This window comes from Belonocnema kinseyi, chromosome 5, assembly GCF_010883055.1.
Source record: "Belonocnema kinseyi isolate 2016_QV_RU_SX_M_011 chromosome 5, B_treatae_v1, whole genome shotgun sequence".
NCBI lineage: Eukaryota > Metazoa > Arthropoda > Insecta > Hymenoptera > Cynipidae > Belonocnema > Belonocnema kinseyi.
Genome location: NC_046661.1, coordinates 79004382 through 79023009, shown reverse-complemented (window position 1 = coordinate 79023009; position 18628 = coordinate 79004382). Strand labels below are relative to the sequence as shown.

The 18628-nt window shown below is 28.8% G+C and overlaps 1 protein-coding gene across 1 annotated transcript in view; it reads right to left on the bottom strand.

The window, feature by feature from the left end:
• Positions 1-18628, bottom strand: part of LOC117173725 (ras-like protein family member 10B) — a 22544-nt gene continuing 3916 nt past the window's right edge. Inside the window, exons 3-6 of the mRNA XM_033362366.1 lie at positions 6412-6572; positions 4042-4278; positions 2566-2769; positions 1-216 (exon numbers count right to left, since the gene is read on the bottom strand). Coding sequence (XP_033218257.1) covers positions 91-216; positions 2566-2769; positions 4042-4278; positions 6412-6572 — 728 coding nt within the window. The 3' untranslated portion in view covers positions 1-90. The remainder of the gene's footprint in view (positions 217-2565; positions 2770-4041; positions 4279-6411; positions 6573-18628) is intronic.

Here is an 18628-nt window from a genome sequence, read left to right as displayed (position 1 = left end):
CATTGTAAAAAAATTAATCAGACAGAGAGCAGTTTTGTGTCACAGTCGTAGCAGATTATTATATCTTTTTAATGAGAAAATGTTTCATTGTCAAAGAAGAACGCATTTTTCGTTAACGATTTGCTGATTAGATCTCATCGTTTGAGAGACTGTTGGTGTCGGTGATGATGGCTTTCCTTCGACAGCTTGAATATTTTTCACCAATTCCCTAAATACCTAAAAAAACACCATTTTTGCTCAATATAATTTAATGTTTTCATTTTAAATGATCACTATATTTTCTGGTATTTTGTCGTTCAAAGTATCACATCTTTGAAAAAAATAGTTTTTCTATGATTTTAAGAAACAAAAAAATATCATTTATGATGATATTTTAAAATAAAAATCATTATTTTTAATGCAGAATTTCTTAATTCATAAAAAACATTCATCTTAACCCATTTTTTTGCATTTGAATTTTAAGTTACTATCGAGGATTGTAAGCAATTTTTAATTGGTTAAATTTAATACATGAATATTTTTCGGAGAAAACTCTTTACACAACTCTACTGTTTCTAATTTGAAAAGTAATTTTTTCTGTGGCTGAAATCGTTACAAACAATTAAAAAAAATTTCAATAAAACAAATAATTGTATTTCAAGACTATTCCTCGAATCGTTCGCTCATTCTTTTCATTGGGTACAGTAGAGTTCTCGGCAATATTTTTGTCGCAAAAAATTAGCCATGATTGAATAAAATCCAACTATTTTTTAACGTTTCATACCCCCGAATAGAAACTGTTATAGTACTGGAGTAGTGAAGGAAGGCTGGGTAGGGGAGAGTTAGGTGAGTGGTGGGTAGTGGGTGGTGAAGTAGGGGAACTTAGCAGCGAGAAGTAGAGAAATAAATAAGAGAAGGTCGAAAAAAAGTTGAAAGCTTGAAGAGGTAGCTATGGGAGGGATACTAGGGAAACTGATAGTATGAGAAATGCAGGATGTGAGGGCAGGAGGTCGAACAGAAATAAGGAGAGGGGGAGAGAAGTAGGTAAAGTAATAATAATATGCTTTGTAAGGAAGGAAGTGTAAGTAGGGGAGGGGAAAAAGGGGACGTTAGAAAAGGTGGCTTAGAGGGAACATTCTTAGGAAGAAGGATGGGAAGTAAAAGGGGCAGTCAAGGGAGGGACAGTATTGAAGGTGATGAGAGGAGAAGTTGGAAAAGAGAATCTTGCAGAGTTGGCTGAGGATAGTGGAAGTGGGGAAGTTGGAAGAGAAGAAGTAGAGAAGGAAAAAATGGCGAAAGAGTGAGGACGTAAGGAGAACGTGGAGAAGGGGAAATAGGGAGGAGAAAGGGAAGTTAGAGTATTAGCAGTTGGGAGAGAAGGATGGCTAGGAAGGGTAAGGGTGGGGAACTAAGGTTGGAATAGAAGTATGGGAAGTGAGGGGCTAAGGTAAGTAAGGGAAGTGAGATGAAGAGTACTAGAAAAGGGTGAGTGAGTAGAGGAGGGGAAGACGGGAAAAGTATGTCAGGGTTGGTAAATTATGAGAAGTTATTATAGGGGAAGTGGAGGACAAATAATTAGGGAAAGGAAGGGAATTGGAAGGGGAAGTATGGGAGGGATAGTATAGGAAGTAATAGTATGAGAAGTAAAGGAACTGAGGAGGAGTCGTAGATGGAAAGTAAAAGGATTGGTAGTAGGGAAGTGATGGAAAGTGGGGCGGGGAAACTGTGGAAGGAAAAAGAAGCAGGGTGCGTGAGGGGAGGAGCAGTATTGAAGACGGGTAAGTTGGGGAGGGGTAGTAAGGGAATGTATGCAATCGGATGAAGTAGGAGAATTTCTATGGGCAAATTCTTTAGAAGAATTTACTATAGGAATTTCTTCTAAAGCAAATAACTGTATTTTAAGATTATTCACTTATTATACTCATCAAAAACAGTAGACGTCTAGGACATTTTTTTCTTGAAAAAAAATAAGAGAAGGAGAGAGGGTGAGTAAGGGAGGAGACGTAAGAAAAGATAGGTGAAGGGTGTTAAAGTAAGGGAAGTTCGGAGAGAAGAAGTAGAAAAAGAAGTAGGGGGTGAGAGAGGAAGTAGGGGGAGGAATATCAGAGAAAGTGATAAGAGGGGAAGTGAAAATGTGATCAAAAAATATAGAAGAGGAAACTAGAGGAGGAAAAGTGAGAGTGAGAAGAGGAGGGATAGTGAGGGAAGTGTAAGAGAGGGAAATCGGGGAGGTAAGGGCAGAAATAGTAGGTAAAGTGTGTGGATGATGGGGAAGTGAGGATGGGGGCTTATTGATGGGCAGCAGAAATAGACGAAAGTAGGTTGAGTAGTGCTGAGGAATTTTGAGAGGAGGAGACGTGAAAGCCTTAATAGGTTAGAAAACCATTCTCACAACTTTGAATAATTTTTAAAAAGAAGCAAGAAGCGGCAGTAAGAAAAATTCATTCACACAAATTATCGGTAAAATAATTTTTCCCCTTTGTTTTAAAAATTTTTCGTGAAAAAGTGTTTGAAATTTAAATAACTAAATAAGTATAATTAAAATTAAATTTGTGATTAGAAAATATGTTGTTGTGAAGAAGATACCTGGACAACGCGACAATTATATTTGGCACTACACTCGACGTATCCACATCTCCAGTGCTTTCGAACAAGATTAACAATATCTCGATGCCTTGTACCGGGAGCTGCTGGAGCAGAGAGTTTATCTTGTTTATTGCCTACGACCAATATAGGCACGCCTCTCATGTCACGTGCCTCGTAAATTTGTTCTCGCAGCATTCTTATGTACTGAAGAATAATTAAATTTGTTGTTACATAAATTTTACAAAAATGATACTTACATGTTACCTTATTGTTACATAAATGCTGTATAAATGTTACAATAATGTTATATAAAGGTTACATAAATGGTATATGAATGTAATATAAATGTTACATAATGGTTACTTAAATTTTATATAAATGTTACACTTATGCTATAAACATATAACACGCATGTAAATCAGGTCAATGGATATAAGCTACATTGAAAATTTTAGAAAAATTAAATTCGAAGAAGGTAGGTCTGTTGGTCTCTTAATGATAGAAAATAAGAATACGACTTTTAATGGATGTTTTCATATTGTTTATCTATTAATAAAGACTACATATTTGCTGCCCCATAAATTTTGTAAAAAAATGTTCAAATATGTCATTTTATTTCATGATAAAATTTATTTTATCAATATTGATAAAAGAAAATGTTTTACTTGTGAATGATTGCATTAGATTCTGAAAAAGAAGCTTTTGAAGAATTTTGAAAGGTTTCAAGAAAATAAAAAAAAAATCTCCAGATTCATGGGAAAATTAAAAATGATTTTTTATTTTCAAAAATAGAGTTTACGGAAAAATTGAAAATGGTTTCGAAACATTTCAAATTATTTCCTAAAACTTTGCAAAAGAATGCAAAAGATTTTAAAACCACGTTTTTTTATTTTTGCAAGATGAGAAAATGTTACAAAAAATTCGAGTAAGCCTAAGAGATTATTCTATATTTTTTCGACAAATTTACAATTTTCCCAAATGTTCCTGAAATTTCTCAAGAATCTTATCATAAAAATAAAAATAATAAAAAGAAACTGTCAATAATTATTTGTTCCTTCTCAGATCTCAGAATGAAATTCAACAACAAAAATAAGAATTAGTTAAGATAGGAACGACAAAAAGGGATATAGTATTAAAAAATGTTGTTAAGTTGAAATAAAATAATAAAACAGCTTATTGAAAAATAGGGGTTAATTAAAGACAAGTACTTTGCTTAGGGGTAAATAGTGGGTGAAAGTGAAATAAGAAAATGTTAAATTAACTGTGAACTTGGAGATGAATAGATAAAATATCAATAGAGAGCGAATAGGGGATAATGCATTGAGGAGTCAATAGAGAATGTGATTCTAGAACGACTTACTGAGAAAATAAAGGGAAGAGAATAGGGGTAAATAGGGGTAAATAGGGGTAAATGAAGATTACGTCTGAATATGAGTTTTTTGACACGTTAAAATGATGTTGATAAAGATTCCGAACCTGGAAAGTATCTTGATTACTAAGGTCGAAAACGAGTACATAGGCTGTAGCACTCCTGAGTCCATAATATCGAAAATCGGTCCATTCCAGATGTGAACTGACTGGAAAATATGGAATGGTTGGTAGGTCGGTAATTTTGACTTCATAGAGCCTTTCTGCCAACAAGACACTAGGATGGTAAGTTTCCCTCTTTTCCGTCGGCATGTACTCCTCGGAAAATTCGCTGCAGACGAATTGCTGCAACCCGAGTTTTTTAAATAAAAGGGGTCCAAAATTTAGAATGTGCTTTTTGTGTGCCATCTATCGTAATTTTTTCCGAAAAAAATGGTGAGGGCTAGTGAAGGAAGTGAAGAGAGAGAAAGCAAGGAAATTGAGGTGAATAAATGTAAGGAAAGGTAGAGAATTGTCGGCAAAGAATGCAGGGGAAGTGTTAAGAGAGGGAGTGGTGGGAAAGAGAGAGACAGGAGGATAACTATAATAATTGAGGGGGAGCGGTGTGGAGAATTGTGAAAAAGGATGTAATTAGATGTAAATGTATGAAGGAAGTGAGGGTATGTAGTGTACGTTAGGGCAGCTGTGAGAAAAAATAAAAGGACAGATACTACAGACGTGAGAGCAAGTAGGGGAGAAGAGGTAGGGAAAGTAATGGGGTGGAAGAGGGAATGAGAGGTTGGAATGTAGGCAAGTGAGAAGTAGGGAAAGAGCGAGAGATTGAGAGGAGTAGGGGAGGGAAAGTATGTGAAGGAAAGCATAAGAGAGTACCCCTTAGAACGCCATTATCAAAAATTGGTAACGTACCCTATATCCTACTATCCCTCCTCTACTTGTTCTTCCCTACTACTCCTACCCTAATTCCACTTCCTCTATCTTCCCTTACTTTCCTATGATACGCCTCCCCATCTCCTTAACTATGAACGCCTCTAACTCTTTATCCAACTATTAGATTTTCATAAATAAGGGGTGAAATTAATCACCATATTGTGGCTAATCCAAAAAGGCTAGCAAAAATGGAATGAGACGGAAAGTTGAAGAATTATTTAAGAAACTAACTTTATTTTTAAAAATCGATTCAAACAATTATATACACTTAATTTAAAAGAACAATTAATGACTCGTTTATTTAAAGAAATAATAATTTTGGTTAAAACATCGAGGGTAACATGCAAATACGATTTAACACTATTCTACAACGGAAATCAATAAGGGGATCCTGAAGCGGACTCATTTATTTGAGTGTGTTCTCTCACACTTGATCGAACGACAGTTGAAATGCAGTTATTATCACTATCATTTTTTAGCATTCAGCAGCTACAGAAATGAGAGAATAAAAGCTTGATGTGTGCATTTTATAGCGAAGAATATGTAAGATAATGGAATGGTTACATTCTGGTTAGAGTGTTAAAGATAAAGCACCAAGCAGGGTTTCTACCTTTATTGTTTGTTATTTATTAATAAAAATAATTATACAAATTCAACTTTAATATTTAATTTGCACATTAAAAATTGTCCATATGTTATACGCATCGGTTTCAAGTGCTGGGAAATAGTAAGATATTATAAGAGTATAGAAAGGAGTGAAATTTTTTTTCGAATTCGTGCGGGTATCTCTCCATGCGTCTGCTCGTTTCCCCTCACTTCCCCTACTTCCTACCCATACCTCCCCTTTTTTCCACTATTTTCCCTCCCCACATTTTTCTTCGATCCCCACTCATTTTTCCAAACTGCCCCTACTTCCGCTTTACTCATTTCTCAAAACTTCCCCTACCACTCGTCTCCTCATTTTCCCTACTTGTAAATAGGGAAAAAAATTTTAAATAGGGATATATAGAATAGAAAGAAATAAAATTAATATTTTCTGAGTGGGGTAAATTCTACATTTAAAAAGCAGAGATGTACTGTTTAGGTAAAACGTAAAGGGTTACTTTGACTTCAAAAATATTAGTTGAGGGTATGAATAGGGGTCGATGGGGTGCATAGGGGCAACATCTAGATATTTTTTACAGAATAGTAGAAATTCATTATTTAAGGTTGAGTATTCAATTTTAAGCAATAGGTGTACATTTTTAATGATAGTTTTACATAGTGGTAAATAAGTGATTCATAAAAAACTAAAAGGATGTATAGGGATATAAGTAGTAGAGCTATGCCGGTTCTGAACCACTTTCCGACTGAGCAAGGTTACGTTCCATTCCAAATGTAAGGTTCTGTTCCATGCTGAGTTACTTACATCAGGTGATTACCATCGGCCGGTAATGCAGATTTAACATTACTGGATAACTTAATCAGAACCAGCCTAGCTCTTCTACTGATATAAGTAGAATGGATTTGGAAACACAAATTTAATACAGATTTTTATTTAGTTCAACCTACCCTGATGATACTAGACTTTCCTACCCCCGGGGCGCCTAAAAAAACGACTTTGACGCGTTCCAGGCTGTCAGCCGGATTTTCCTCCTCTTTTGAACTACTGTCTGTGACCTCGAGTCCCCATGCGTCACCTCCTTTTCTTTCTAAGTAATCCAAGTCCAATTCTGAAAGGAAGTGTCAGAATCTTTCAACAACCCCCACAATTCATTGCATAACATAATAAATAAATAAATTGTTTATTGCTACTTTTTATAATTATCATGATGACTGAAAAATCCCGAAAAATAAAATTCCCGACACTATAAAATTTCTGAAAAATGAAGTACTCAAAATATATTTCTGGGTGAGAAATTTTGTGAAATGGAGAATTAAATTTTCAACAATGTTTCCAAATTGTAAAAATTGGTTTGAAATCTTTCACGTTTTATTCGAGATTTTTAGAAATTTAGTGAAAAGTGACGTCAGATGTGAATAATCAAAATTAAAGATTCTTTCTTTCAAATTATCAGAAATCAACATTTAAAAAAAGGGTTTAAAAAGTTTTCAAATTATTTTAGAATCTTTTAAAACTTCTGAATATTCTGAATATCTTTGGAAATAACTCAAATGTTTCCTAGTATTGAAACATCTGAAAAATAAAAAATAAATTAAAATTCCACAGATTAATTTTTAATAGTTTAAATTTTTTCAATTTTGTTGGAATCTTGTTAAATATTATGTTTAAATAAATTTTTTTCAAGTTAAAAGTCTTAAAAAGCTTTTTTCTTAAATCTTTAACAGTCGTAACTTTTGAAATATTATTATTTTTTTGTTGAAAATTAATATATAAACACATTTTTTATTAAAAATACAAATATAACTATTGTGTTGAAAATCATTTGTCTTATGGTTGAAAATTAATATTAATAACCAAAAATCTGACTATCTTGTTAAATTTTCGTTGTTTGTTAAAATTTAGATCTTATACTAAAAATATAAATAATCTAATTTAGGATTCCATCATGTTAGTTGAAAAATGATCACTTTGGTTACAAATACAAATTTTTTACTAAATATTCAGCGATATAATTTCTCGTTGAAAATTTATATTTTTTAGTTGAAAATTCATGTTTTTTCAAATTCATCTTTTATGATAGAAAATTAATATTCTTTGTCGAAAACTCATCCTTTTTGTAAAGGTGCAACTATTTCAGTTGAAGATTTGTTAGTTTTTTTATTGAAGATTCCACTACTCGGTTAAAGCTTTAGCTCCTAAATTGAAAGTTCATCTCTTCTATTGAAAATGTAACAATTTTGTTAAAAATTATTTTGTTGTTGTTCTTAAAAATGATATTTTTGAACAAAAATTACCCATTTTGTTGAAAACAAATTTTAAAACTAAAAATTTAGCTAATGTTTTTTTTGGGGAAAATCATTTTTTTTTAGATTAAAACTCATTGTTTTTAAATTTAAATGTTCCAGTTGAAAATTCAGCATTTAAATTAAAAATTCATCTTTTTGATTGAAACTGCAACTATTTTGTTTAAAATAAGTTTTTTCTTGTTTAAAAATTGATTTTTGAAGCGAAACTTAATAATTTAATCTATTCCAAAATTCCATAATTTTAGTTAAAAATTGAACTATTTTGTTGACAATTATTTTACATTCTCATAATTTATGATTGAGAAAGTATTATAATTTTCTGAAATTAAAAAAAAATGTCTTAACTAAAAATTAAACTATATTATTGAAAATTTGTTGTTTTTTATGACCTGAAAATTTAAAAAATCCAGTTGAATATTTCATAACTTTGGTTCAAAAATAATTTTTTTAATCAAAATTCAACAATTCAAGTTTTGGTTTATAATTTACCTTTTTCAATTGAAAATTCATGTTTTTTGCGGAAATTAATCTATTTTGCTGGAAAATTAGTCTTTAGGGTTAAACCCCCTTTTTTTTGTTACAAATTTAAATGTTCTAGTTAAAATTTTTATAATTTTGGATGGAAATAGAAGTTTTTTCGACATTTTAAAAAAATTCTTTACCTGAAAAATTAAATTATTTTGTTGAAAATTGTTTTTTTTTCTTGAAAATTTAACGCATTCAGTTAAATATTTCATCATTTTAGTTCAAAACAAAATTTTCAATTAAAAATGTTTTAATTCAAGTTTCGGTTTATAACTTATCTTTTTTAGTTTGAAAATTTATGGTTTTAGTAAGTAATTCGTATTTGTTGGTATAAAATTAATCTTTATGATTAAAGAACCTAATTTTTTGTTTGTTAAAAATTTAACTAATTCAGTTAATTTTGTTGAAAATTGGTCCTTTTTGATCAAACATTTATCTTTTGAAAATTTATCTTTTCAGTTGAGAATCAATTTTTGAACGGAAAATTTAAGTTTTTTTTGTAGAAAAATATTGTTGTTAGTTGAAACCCCAATTTTTTGGTTTAAAATTTAAGTATTCCAATGGAGAATCCATCATTTTAGTTCAAATTTAATCTTTTTGGTTGAAAGTAGAACTCTGTTTTTGAGAATTATTATATTTTGGTTCAAAGTTAGGGGTTTAAACTGAAAATTCACCGTGCCATTTTCTGTTGAAAGTTCATCCTTTTGATTGAATATTTAAGCACTTGCTTAAAAATCATTTATTTTGTTCAAATGCAATATTATTACTTGGAATGTTAGAAATTTAATGTATTTGAATTATATTTAATATAGCACCCACATTCATTTCTTAATTTGCTGCAATGAATAATTTTCTTTATGTTCTTATATCAAAATGAATTTTATTTTGATTATTTATATTTCTTTGTCTTCAATTTCTGTTTGTGATATGAAAGCAGAACGTTAACGGTAGAGAAACCCCATTCATGAATTAATTTCAAGAATGAGTGAGAAATGCAGCTGTGTAAAATAAGAATCAATTCCTACAATTTCTTTTATAAAGAAGAAATAATAAATTTAAAAATGGTTTAATTTAAAAAATCTGTTTAAAATTTAAAACTGTGTTATTTATTCAAAACTCGTATTATATTTATTAAATTTTAAAAAAAGTGATATGATGTAAAAAAAGAGGTGAACTTCATAAGAATGGTTAAACTTTCAAACAAAAAAGATAAAGTCTCATAAAAAATGAAATATTTGAAATTATAATCCAAAAAGATTTTTATTTTAAGTCAAAAACATTTGAAAGCATTCGAGAGAGACCATTTTTCCACAAAACAGTTCAATTCTCAAACAAAAAAGTTTCATTATCAACCATTTGTATTTTCCACCAAAAAAGATTATATATTTAAAAAAAATATATTTTCCCCCAAACTGTTCAATTTTTGAATACAAAAATATGAATGTTTAACAAACAAGTTATTTTTTAACATATTGCATAAATTTTCAACGAAAAGTACGATGGTTGATATTTTGAATAAACGAGAACTTTATTTTGATTCATAAACAGACGAATTCATGAAAAGACTAATTTTTTAACAAAATAGTCACATTTTTAAACGAAAAAGCCTAAATATAATAGTTGAATTAAAACTAAAAAAGATGATATTTTTTAATAAAAACGATTTAAATTCACCGTAGAAAATTTGAATTGTCTCTTTAAGAAATAAATTAAAAACATCATAATGCCAAATTCGGAAATTTCAGTAAAAAAAATTCCAAAGAATTGCACCAATTTTGTATATAGGTTAAATTATCCTAGGTTGTATATAGTCAAATTATCCAACTTATCACTTTACTGAGTAGGGAGTAGAATTAAACTTTCTTCAAACTTTTGTATTTCTCGATTGATTTTTTTTTAATTCGCGAACTAAAAATGGACTCAGAAATGGAACAATTTTTCGGTATGAGATTCGCGATTCGACTGACTCGAGAATGTGAGATACAGTTGGTCTGAAAATCTCCCCACCCTATGCAGTACAACCCCCACCTGGCCTTTTAGAGAGGGTTGAAGTGGACCATCAAAGGGGTCAATCACCAGATTTTCCATAAAAAGAATCTTATCTCCCTCAAAGAATTTTCTGAATCTTTCCATACATATATGTCTCAACCTTAGGTAAAGGACAAAAAGGTCTTTTACTCACAATAAGAAGCTTAGAAACCATTTTTAAATTCAATTTTTCTCGTTCCATAAAATTCTCGATTCAGAAACATTATTTTTTTCAATTATTGAACACTAAGGTAGTCCAACATTTTTTCGCTCGAATTTTCATGCATATCGCCGCCAATTTTTGCCGAATCCACAATAAAATAAATGTTTTTTGTTTTGTTTTTGTACTTCCCATAAGAAAAAAGCTGTAAATTTCATTAAGAATCATCAACAGTGGCTGAATCGAGTTGAACCTCAACATTTCTCTTCACATTTAGCTATTGTATAAAAATAAATAATTATTTTTTAAATCCACTCCCATAAGACTGTTTCATAGGGTCTCCAACAAACCCCATAAGGGAAAAATGGTGTTTTTCGAGTTTTTGGTCCTAATGATGATTTTTTGCGTTTTCTAGAGTATAATTATTTAAACTTTTTTTTAGCAATTTTCTCTTAGAATATACTTAAAACGTCGCGTTTTTTCGCGTTTTCCTAACTTTTTTAAAACTCCCAGTTAAATTAAGAAAATTATCCATTGAATTTATCAAAATAATTATTTCAATGATTTCTTATTATCTATAGTAAAATTTTTCTAAAATAATGCTGGAAAGTTGAATTTTTTTCTTCAATGTTCCACTCTTGTTCCACTTTGTAATAATAGTGAGGTAATAATTAATTAACGTTAACAAAATTGATTATTTCAACAATTCATCATTTTTTTAATAACATTCTTTTTAAATAATGTTAGAAAATTGCGTTTTCTCTGATTGATTTAAGTTCGCAAAAATAATTGTTTAAACAAATTATTATTGTACGCGAATATCTTTTCCTATAGTGATGCTGGATAGTTGCGGCTTTTTCTAAAATTTTCCACTTTTTGTCAACTTTTCACTTAGCGTATAATAATGCTCTAAAGTTACAGTTTTTTCTATAAAATTTCACTTTTGATCCACTTTTTAAGAATAGTGAGTTAGAGTGAGGTCAAGATCAATTGAATTTAACAAACCTAATTTTGTAAACAAATTATAGTTGTTTATAACTATCTTTTTTTATATCAATGCTAGATAGTTGTGGGTTTTTTCTAAAATGTTGAACATTCTGTCCACTTTTATCTTATTTAGATAATAATTAATGCAAATAAAGAACCATTATTGTTTAAACCATTACGGTTATTAACTATCTTCTCTTAGAGTAATGCTAGAAATTTGAGGGGTTTTCTGAAGTTTTCAGCTTTAATTTGATTATTTAGTTAGGTGCAAATTATAAACATTAATATTAATTTAAACAAATAGGTTCTCAGTAAATACTTCAAGAAAAATTTAAATTTACAGTGATCCATTTAGAAAAGTTAAAGAATATTTCAAATATCTATATTATTTCAGAAAAATATATTCATTAAAAAGAAACAGATTGTTTAAGAAATGGTTCTTTTTATTGTTAATTTATTATTTGCTTGTCTCTAAAAAGCCAAAGTAAAGTTTAAAGTTTCAGAAAAAACCGAAACTTTCTAACTTTAATCTAAGAGAAAATTTCTAAAAATAATAATAAATTGTTTAAAAAATTGTTGCAAACATCTAATTATGAGTAGAAAATAGTATTTCATATATTAGAAACAATTTGCATTTAAAAAGCCACAAATAATCTCAATTAGTACCAAAAACACACAAACCACAATTTTTCACTTATGGGGTTTTTTGGGATCACAATAAAAAAAACTTAGGGAGGTGGAATTTAAAAAATAATTATTCGTTTCTATTTTATAGCTAATTAAGAATAGAAATGTTGAGTATTAACTCGATTCACCTAATATTGATGATTTTGAATAAAATTTACAAAAGGGGCTTTTTTATGGGAACTTAAAAACTCACTTAAAGAAAGCAAAATTTTTTTATTCAAATAAATTTGCTGGCGATATGCACAAAAATTTAAAGAAAAAATGTAACCGCCCTATTGTAGCACCTACAAATAGTTTGGAGGAAAAGCACATGTTTCAAAATATTTTAACAAAAAAATTTGTCGTATAAAAATTTAATAATAAAAAAGAAAAGATTTAGTATGAAAGGATATCTAGAATAAGAATCGATATTTCTATTGAGTGACAATGTTCCTTCAGAAGAGAGGAACTCTTGCACAACCACCCTTTCATATTTTTCTTTTCGATTCAATTTCACATCTCATGTAATATAGATTTTCCAATCCAATAACGATATTTGAGTTCTATTGCCGCTTATCTAGACATTTTCTATTACAAAATTGCAAAATGTATAATTAAATATTCACAGCATTTTTATTTCACATTTTTATTTTAAATTAAAATTAGTATTTTTTATTGTTAAGAGAAAAATTGAGTATCCAACCAAATTTTGTTGTTAAAAATATGCCATTATTGTATTTTTAATGAGTAAATATTATTTATTAAAACATAATTTGTGAAAATTCGTTAAGTTTCTAGTGTCAATAATTTTGCAATATCTTAAAGCGTTATGATTCGACAATTTTCTCTCTAAAATTTTATCATTCGGGAATTTTGAAATTCAATAATATTATGAACTTTCGTGAATTAAATTATGCGGAATTTTCAAATTCGTGAATATTATAAATTGTTCAAAAATTGTATTATTTGAGAATTTTCCTAGTCAGGATTTTTATCATTATTTTGGTGATTTTATAATTTTCGGAATTTTTAAATTCAAATATATTATTTTTTGGAAATTTAGTAATGTTTATTTCTTTTTCGGGTTTTTAGGACGTCCCTGTCGACTTGTAAAAAATTCGACATTGTAAAGTTCTCGAAATCAGGAAAATTTCAAATAAAAAAAACCTCCTTTATAAATATTGCTTATTTATTTATTAAGGATACCAAAGCGAGATAAACAAGCAATCGCATTAAAAAAGATTTTAAAAATTTGTTCGACCATTCGGTGCTATGGATATTATTATTCGGGAATTTTTTAATTCGGTAGTATTATAAACTGTTTGGGGTTTTTATATTTTGACATTTTTATATTTCAAATATTTCGTTTTTCGGGAATTTGACAGGGTCGGTAATTTTTTTTAACGTCCAATTTAATTTGTAGACGAAAGAAAGTGAAAAATCGCGATATGGCTTTGCTTCTCAGATAGAAAAGCCATTTTTTAAATTATTGCTAGCAATTGGGGAGTGTGCGATTTGGACAATCCATCAAAAAAAAATATAATGTGCCGTGATTGAGGTTAGGTTGCATTGTTGGGATAATTGGACCTCAAAATTTTAGAATTTTGTTATTTCGTTAAAGTGTATTTTTCCAAGATTTCAAGAGATTATTTTTGCACTTTGAGAAAACAAAAATTATCAAAGACTGTGCTCCTTCTTAGAAATCCTATAAGACTTCCTGAGAATCCTTGAAATTCTCTGACTTTTTTTTTTAAATTCCATCAAATTCTTTTCAATCATCTCAAATCTTTCGAAGTATCTCAAAATTGACTAAAATTAATTTTAATCGCATAAAATCTTTAAAATATTCTTAAATTCCTTTAAATCTCTTGACAAACCTTAAAATCTTCTAAATTTTTTTTGAGATCTCTTTAACTTCTTTACAATTGTTAAAATTTTTTCGAAGTTTCTCGAAATTGACTTACATTAACTCAAATCTCTTAAAAATCCTTCAAATTTTCTTAAATTCCTTTAAATCTCTTAAAAATCCTTAAAATCTTTGAATTTTTTCAAATTCATTAAAATCTTTTTAAATAACTTTTTAAAAACTCGCTTGAAATTTTTCAAGACCAATAAAACTGTCTTAAAATCTTACAAAAGAACTAGAAAATCCTTCAACTTTTTGAATTATTTTAAAATTCTTTAATAAGAAACTTGAAGATTCCGCCAAGTCCCTACTAACTCCTTGAAATCACTGGAATTCTTAGAAATCTCGTAAGATTCCTTAAAAATCCTTAAAGTCCTCCGAATTTTTTTTAACTTCTTTCAACTTATTTCAAATATTTAAAAATATTGTAAAATTGACTAAAATTAATTCAAATCTTTTAAATCCAAAATCCTTTAAATTTTCTTAGGCTCCTTTAAATCTCAAGAAAACCCTTAAATCAATCAATTTGTTTAAATACCTTGAAATCTCCTAAAATTCATTACATCTGTTTTAATAACTTTTCAATAACTCGCTCGACTTTCTTTAAAATCACTAAAACTGTCGTAAAATCTTATAAAATCTCTTGTAAATTATTAAATCTTTTTGAACTATTTTTAGATTATTTTTAAATCATTTAAAAAGAAACTTTAAGATTCCACCAAGTACCTAGTGATTCGTTAAAATCACTTTAGTTCTTAGAAATCTTTAAACTCCTCCGAATTTTTTTGAACTCCCTTCAACTTCTTTGAAATCATTAAAAAATTTCAAAATTGATTAAAATTAATTCATATCTCTTAAAATCCTTAATTTTTTTAGACTCATTAAAATCTCTTGAAAATCCTTAAATCATTTAATTTTTTAAATCCCTTTAAGTCTCTTAAAATTTATTAAACTCTTTTTAAATTAATTTTTTTAAATAACTTTTTAAATAGCTTTAAAATCTTTGAATTCCTTCAAAAGAAAGTCTTAAAATTCCGTCAATTCCCTACAGTAATTTCTTAAAATCACTTGAATTTTCGGAAAATCTTTAAGGTTTTTTTTTTGAAAATCCTTTAACTCCTCCGATTTTTTTAAAGACCTTTAACTTCTTTCAAACAATTTAAAATTTTCGAAATTGAGTACAATTTATTAAAATCTTTTGAATTTTCTTATATTCCTTAAAATATTGAAAAATTACATCCCTTGAAATCGATTCAAATTCATTTAAATCTTTTTATATAACTTTTTCAGTAACTGGCTTAACATTCTTTAACATCACCTAAACTGCCTTAAAATTCTACCAAATCTCTTGCAATTCCTTAAACCTTGTTGGATTCTTTAAAAAATCTTTAAAATTCCTTCAAAATCGTTCAATTTTTCTGCATTCTTTTAAAATCCTTTCAAATTTTTTGAAATCGTTAAAAATCTCTTGAGAAATCCTAAAATCACTTAAAGTCTTTTAAAATCCTTTAAAGTCTCTTTCATATAACTATATTTGATATCAAACTACTTGAAATCACTTATTATCGAAAAGTATTATGACATAAGTTGCCGGCAATTGAGGTTATAACCTTAATTACGGCAAATTATATTTTTTCGTAATGGATTGCCTAATCGCACATTTTCTAAATTGCCAACAGTAATGAAATAAATGGCTTTTCTTTCTTAAAAGCAAAGCTATATCACGATTTTTTTACTTAATTTCGCCGAAATTATTTAATTTTAGTCAAACTCCTATCTAAACAATGCTTTTCAGTCCATCAAGTGGTATAGCCTTACAGATTTTGATGCTACCGACCGAGCGTGACGTAACATTAGAATACTCAATTACTAAATTGAAAATTTGACGACAAATTCATTGAAATAATAAAAGTTTTCTAAATGAAAAAATAAATGTTGCAAAAGATATTAAAATTTAGAATAATTCATTTTGATACTAAAATTTTAGAGGTTAATCTGAATATAATTTTTAAGTGTAATCGAGGGATAAATGACAAAATGGGTTATCGATCACTGAGCGCATCCCTAAAATCCCGGTTGAGCAAATACCAATTAGCCCGTGAACCTAATTTGATTGAGATTACATTTCCCCGAGGGAAACTAATTTAACTGAGTGAAAAATAATTTAAAAATAATTTGTTTTACATTTAAATTTGACGAAACCCATTTTTTAATTCATTCTTAAATCTGATTTTAATCATGAATTTTTAACTTTATTTTTCATCAACTTTTTACTTTTTATAAACTTTCTTAATATTGAACCACTGACTGAAAAAAATATTTTCCTACAACCCAAATGTCCTAATTCTGTATAATAATGAAGTCGAGAGAAAAAAAATTAATTTTCGAAAAGAAATTTTCAAAAGGCGGAAAAATTCTAATTAACCAATGCTTTGCTTTTTTCAGAAAAAATTATAATACAAGAGCAAATAAATATTAAATATAAGAAAATTATTCTAAAAATTTAGCAATTTATAAAATTATGAAATTAATTATTACTTACATTTTTGATACAATGGTTTTGAACAAATAAAATGTATTAAATAATTTTAAATTAATTTTTTTGTCTAATATTCGGAAATTAATATTTTTTGAATACTGATTTTTATTTTTTTTATTTTTATTATAATTAATTACAACTTACGACATTGTTTCTGGGGTTGGAGGCTTTTTCTCCTCCATGCTCCGACTGCTTTGGTCGCAATGATGAATGTTGATAATTCCCCTCAAAATTGAGAATTGAAAATTCCAATTTTTCTCTCCCTGAAGCTTAAGTACACTTTGTATATTTTTGTACTTGTTATAATATATGGGGCGCTTAGAATTAGCGTTTGCACTCCTTTAGAATATTTTCTTTTCCCTCCTCCAAGATTCTTTAAACATTACTGATTTTCCAACTAAACAATTCTATTTTTCCATTTATTTTATCATTATTTTAACAAACTTTCAACTGATTGTACGAACGCTCATAAACTTTTTTCCAATTTGTTTATACAAATTTCAATTCAAATGATAAACACAATGTTTGTAACAATAATTATTTTGATTATATTCGTAATTTAGTTGGAAGAATTTTCAATTTTTTTGTGTTCAAAAATGTAGGCGTAAAAAAAGGGGTTGGTTCCGCACTTTTCAAAAAACACCTTTCTCTTGAAATTTTCGAGTTGGGATAATGGAACTTCTCCTCGTGTTGGTGTTGGTAGTAAGTGGCTCCTTATTATCACTCCTATTTTGAGACACCCCACTTGGACCAGGCCGGAAATTTTTAACTAGGAGCATGACACTGTATCGCGAAAACGCGAGCTTTTGGTGGGAATGGCTGGGGCGTATTTTTCTGTCATAAAACGAGAGTTTATCGAAAAAAGTCGGCCGGGTACGAGGTATTCCTTGCCACTTCATCTCTCACTACCCCCAAGTCGATCGAAACTCCCTCAACACTGAGCTCCCGGCGGCGAGCATGCGCAGCCCGATTCGCGCCAATTTACCCCTTTTTCTTCCCAAATTAGGAATACGATCAAAAATAAAAAAAAAGTTTTAAAAAAATTCTGTAAAGTTACATAACTTTAGCATGGTAGAAAGAAGTTTGTTACATCAATATTACGTAAGCTCATTGTTCGTGATGTTAATTTTATACCAAAGTTACGCCTTTGTTATATTATTGTATTATAGCTGTTACATAATGGTTACGTACTGGTTATGTTAATTTTACATTACTATTGTAAAACCAAATAAAGCATAAGATCAAAAATACATAGCATTCGAAAACAGTTATTTTTAAGCAAGAAAGTTATATCTTTGTGAAGTTACATAACTTAATGTTATACAGAATTTGTCTCAAAGTTATTTTATTTTTATATAACGTCAATTTTTAATAAAAAAATGAAGTTATGAAAAATCACTGATACAGCTTGAAGGAGTGTCGAGGGCCTAAGCGCGAACTCCTATCATTTCCGGGATTAAGCCTAAGCGCGCACCTGCGGATATTCTTAACAAGTTTTTCTTATTTAATCAAAAAATTAGATTTCTCATCAAAAGCACACTTATTATTATTTAAAATTTAATGGGTTTTGATAATCAGCTCTGGATAGCAATCAGAAATAGAATTTTCAATTCGATACAAAACTAAAAACTTATTCCCGAGATTTGGGTATGCTGAATGCTAATAACAAAAAATTTCATTAAAAATTATTTTTTCCTGATAAAATCAAAGTTGAAGATCGTGATACCTGTGAAATAACAGAATGGCATACATATTTTTGCTAAAAATGCTCAAAAATAATACATTGTATATTATTTTTTTGTGATTAAATAATAATTTCAAAAAATATCAATAAACTTAAATGTTATTTAAAATTGTAAATGATAATAAAATTATATTTCAAAACAATCCTTTTCACCACAATAGGCAATTTACGAGGGTAGTTCAATAAGTCCTTAGAATGAACTATAAAAACAATTTTTTTTGGGTAAATTTTTTTTTATTTTTCAACATAATCTTCTTGGAGCTCTATACACTTGGTCAATCGCTTTTCAAGTTTTTTTAATCC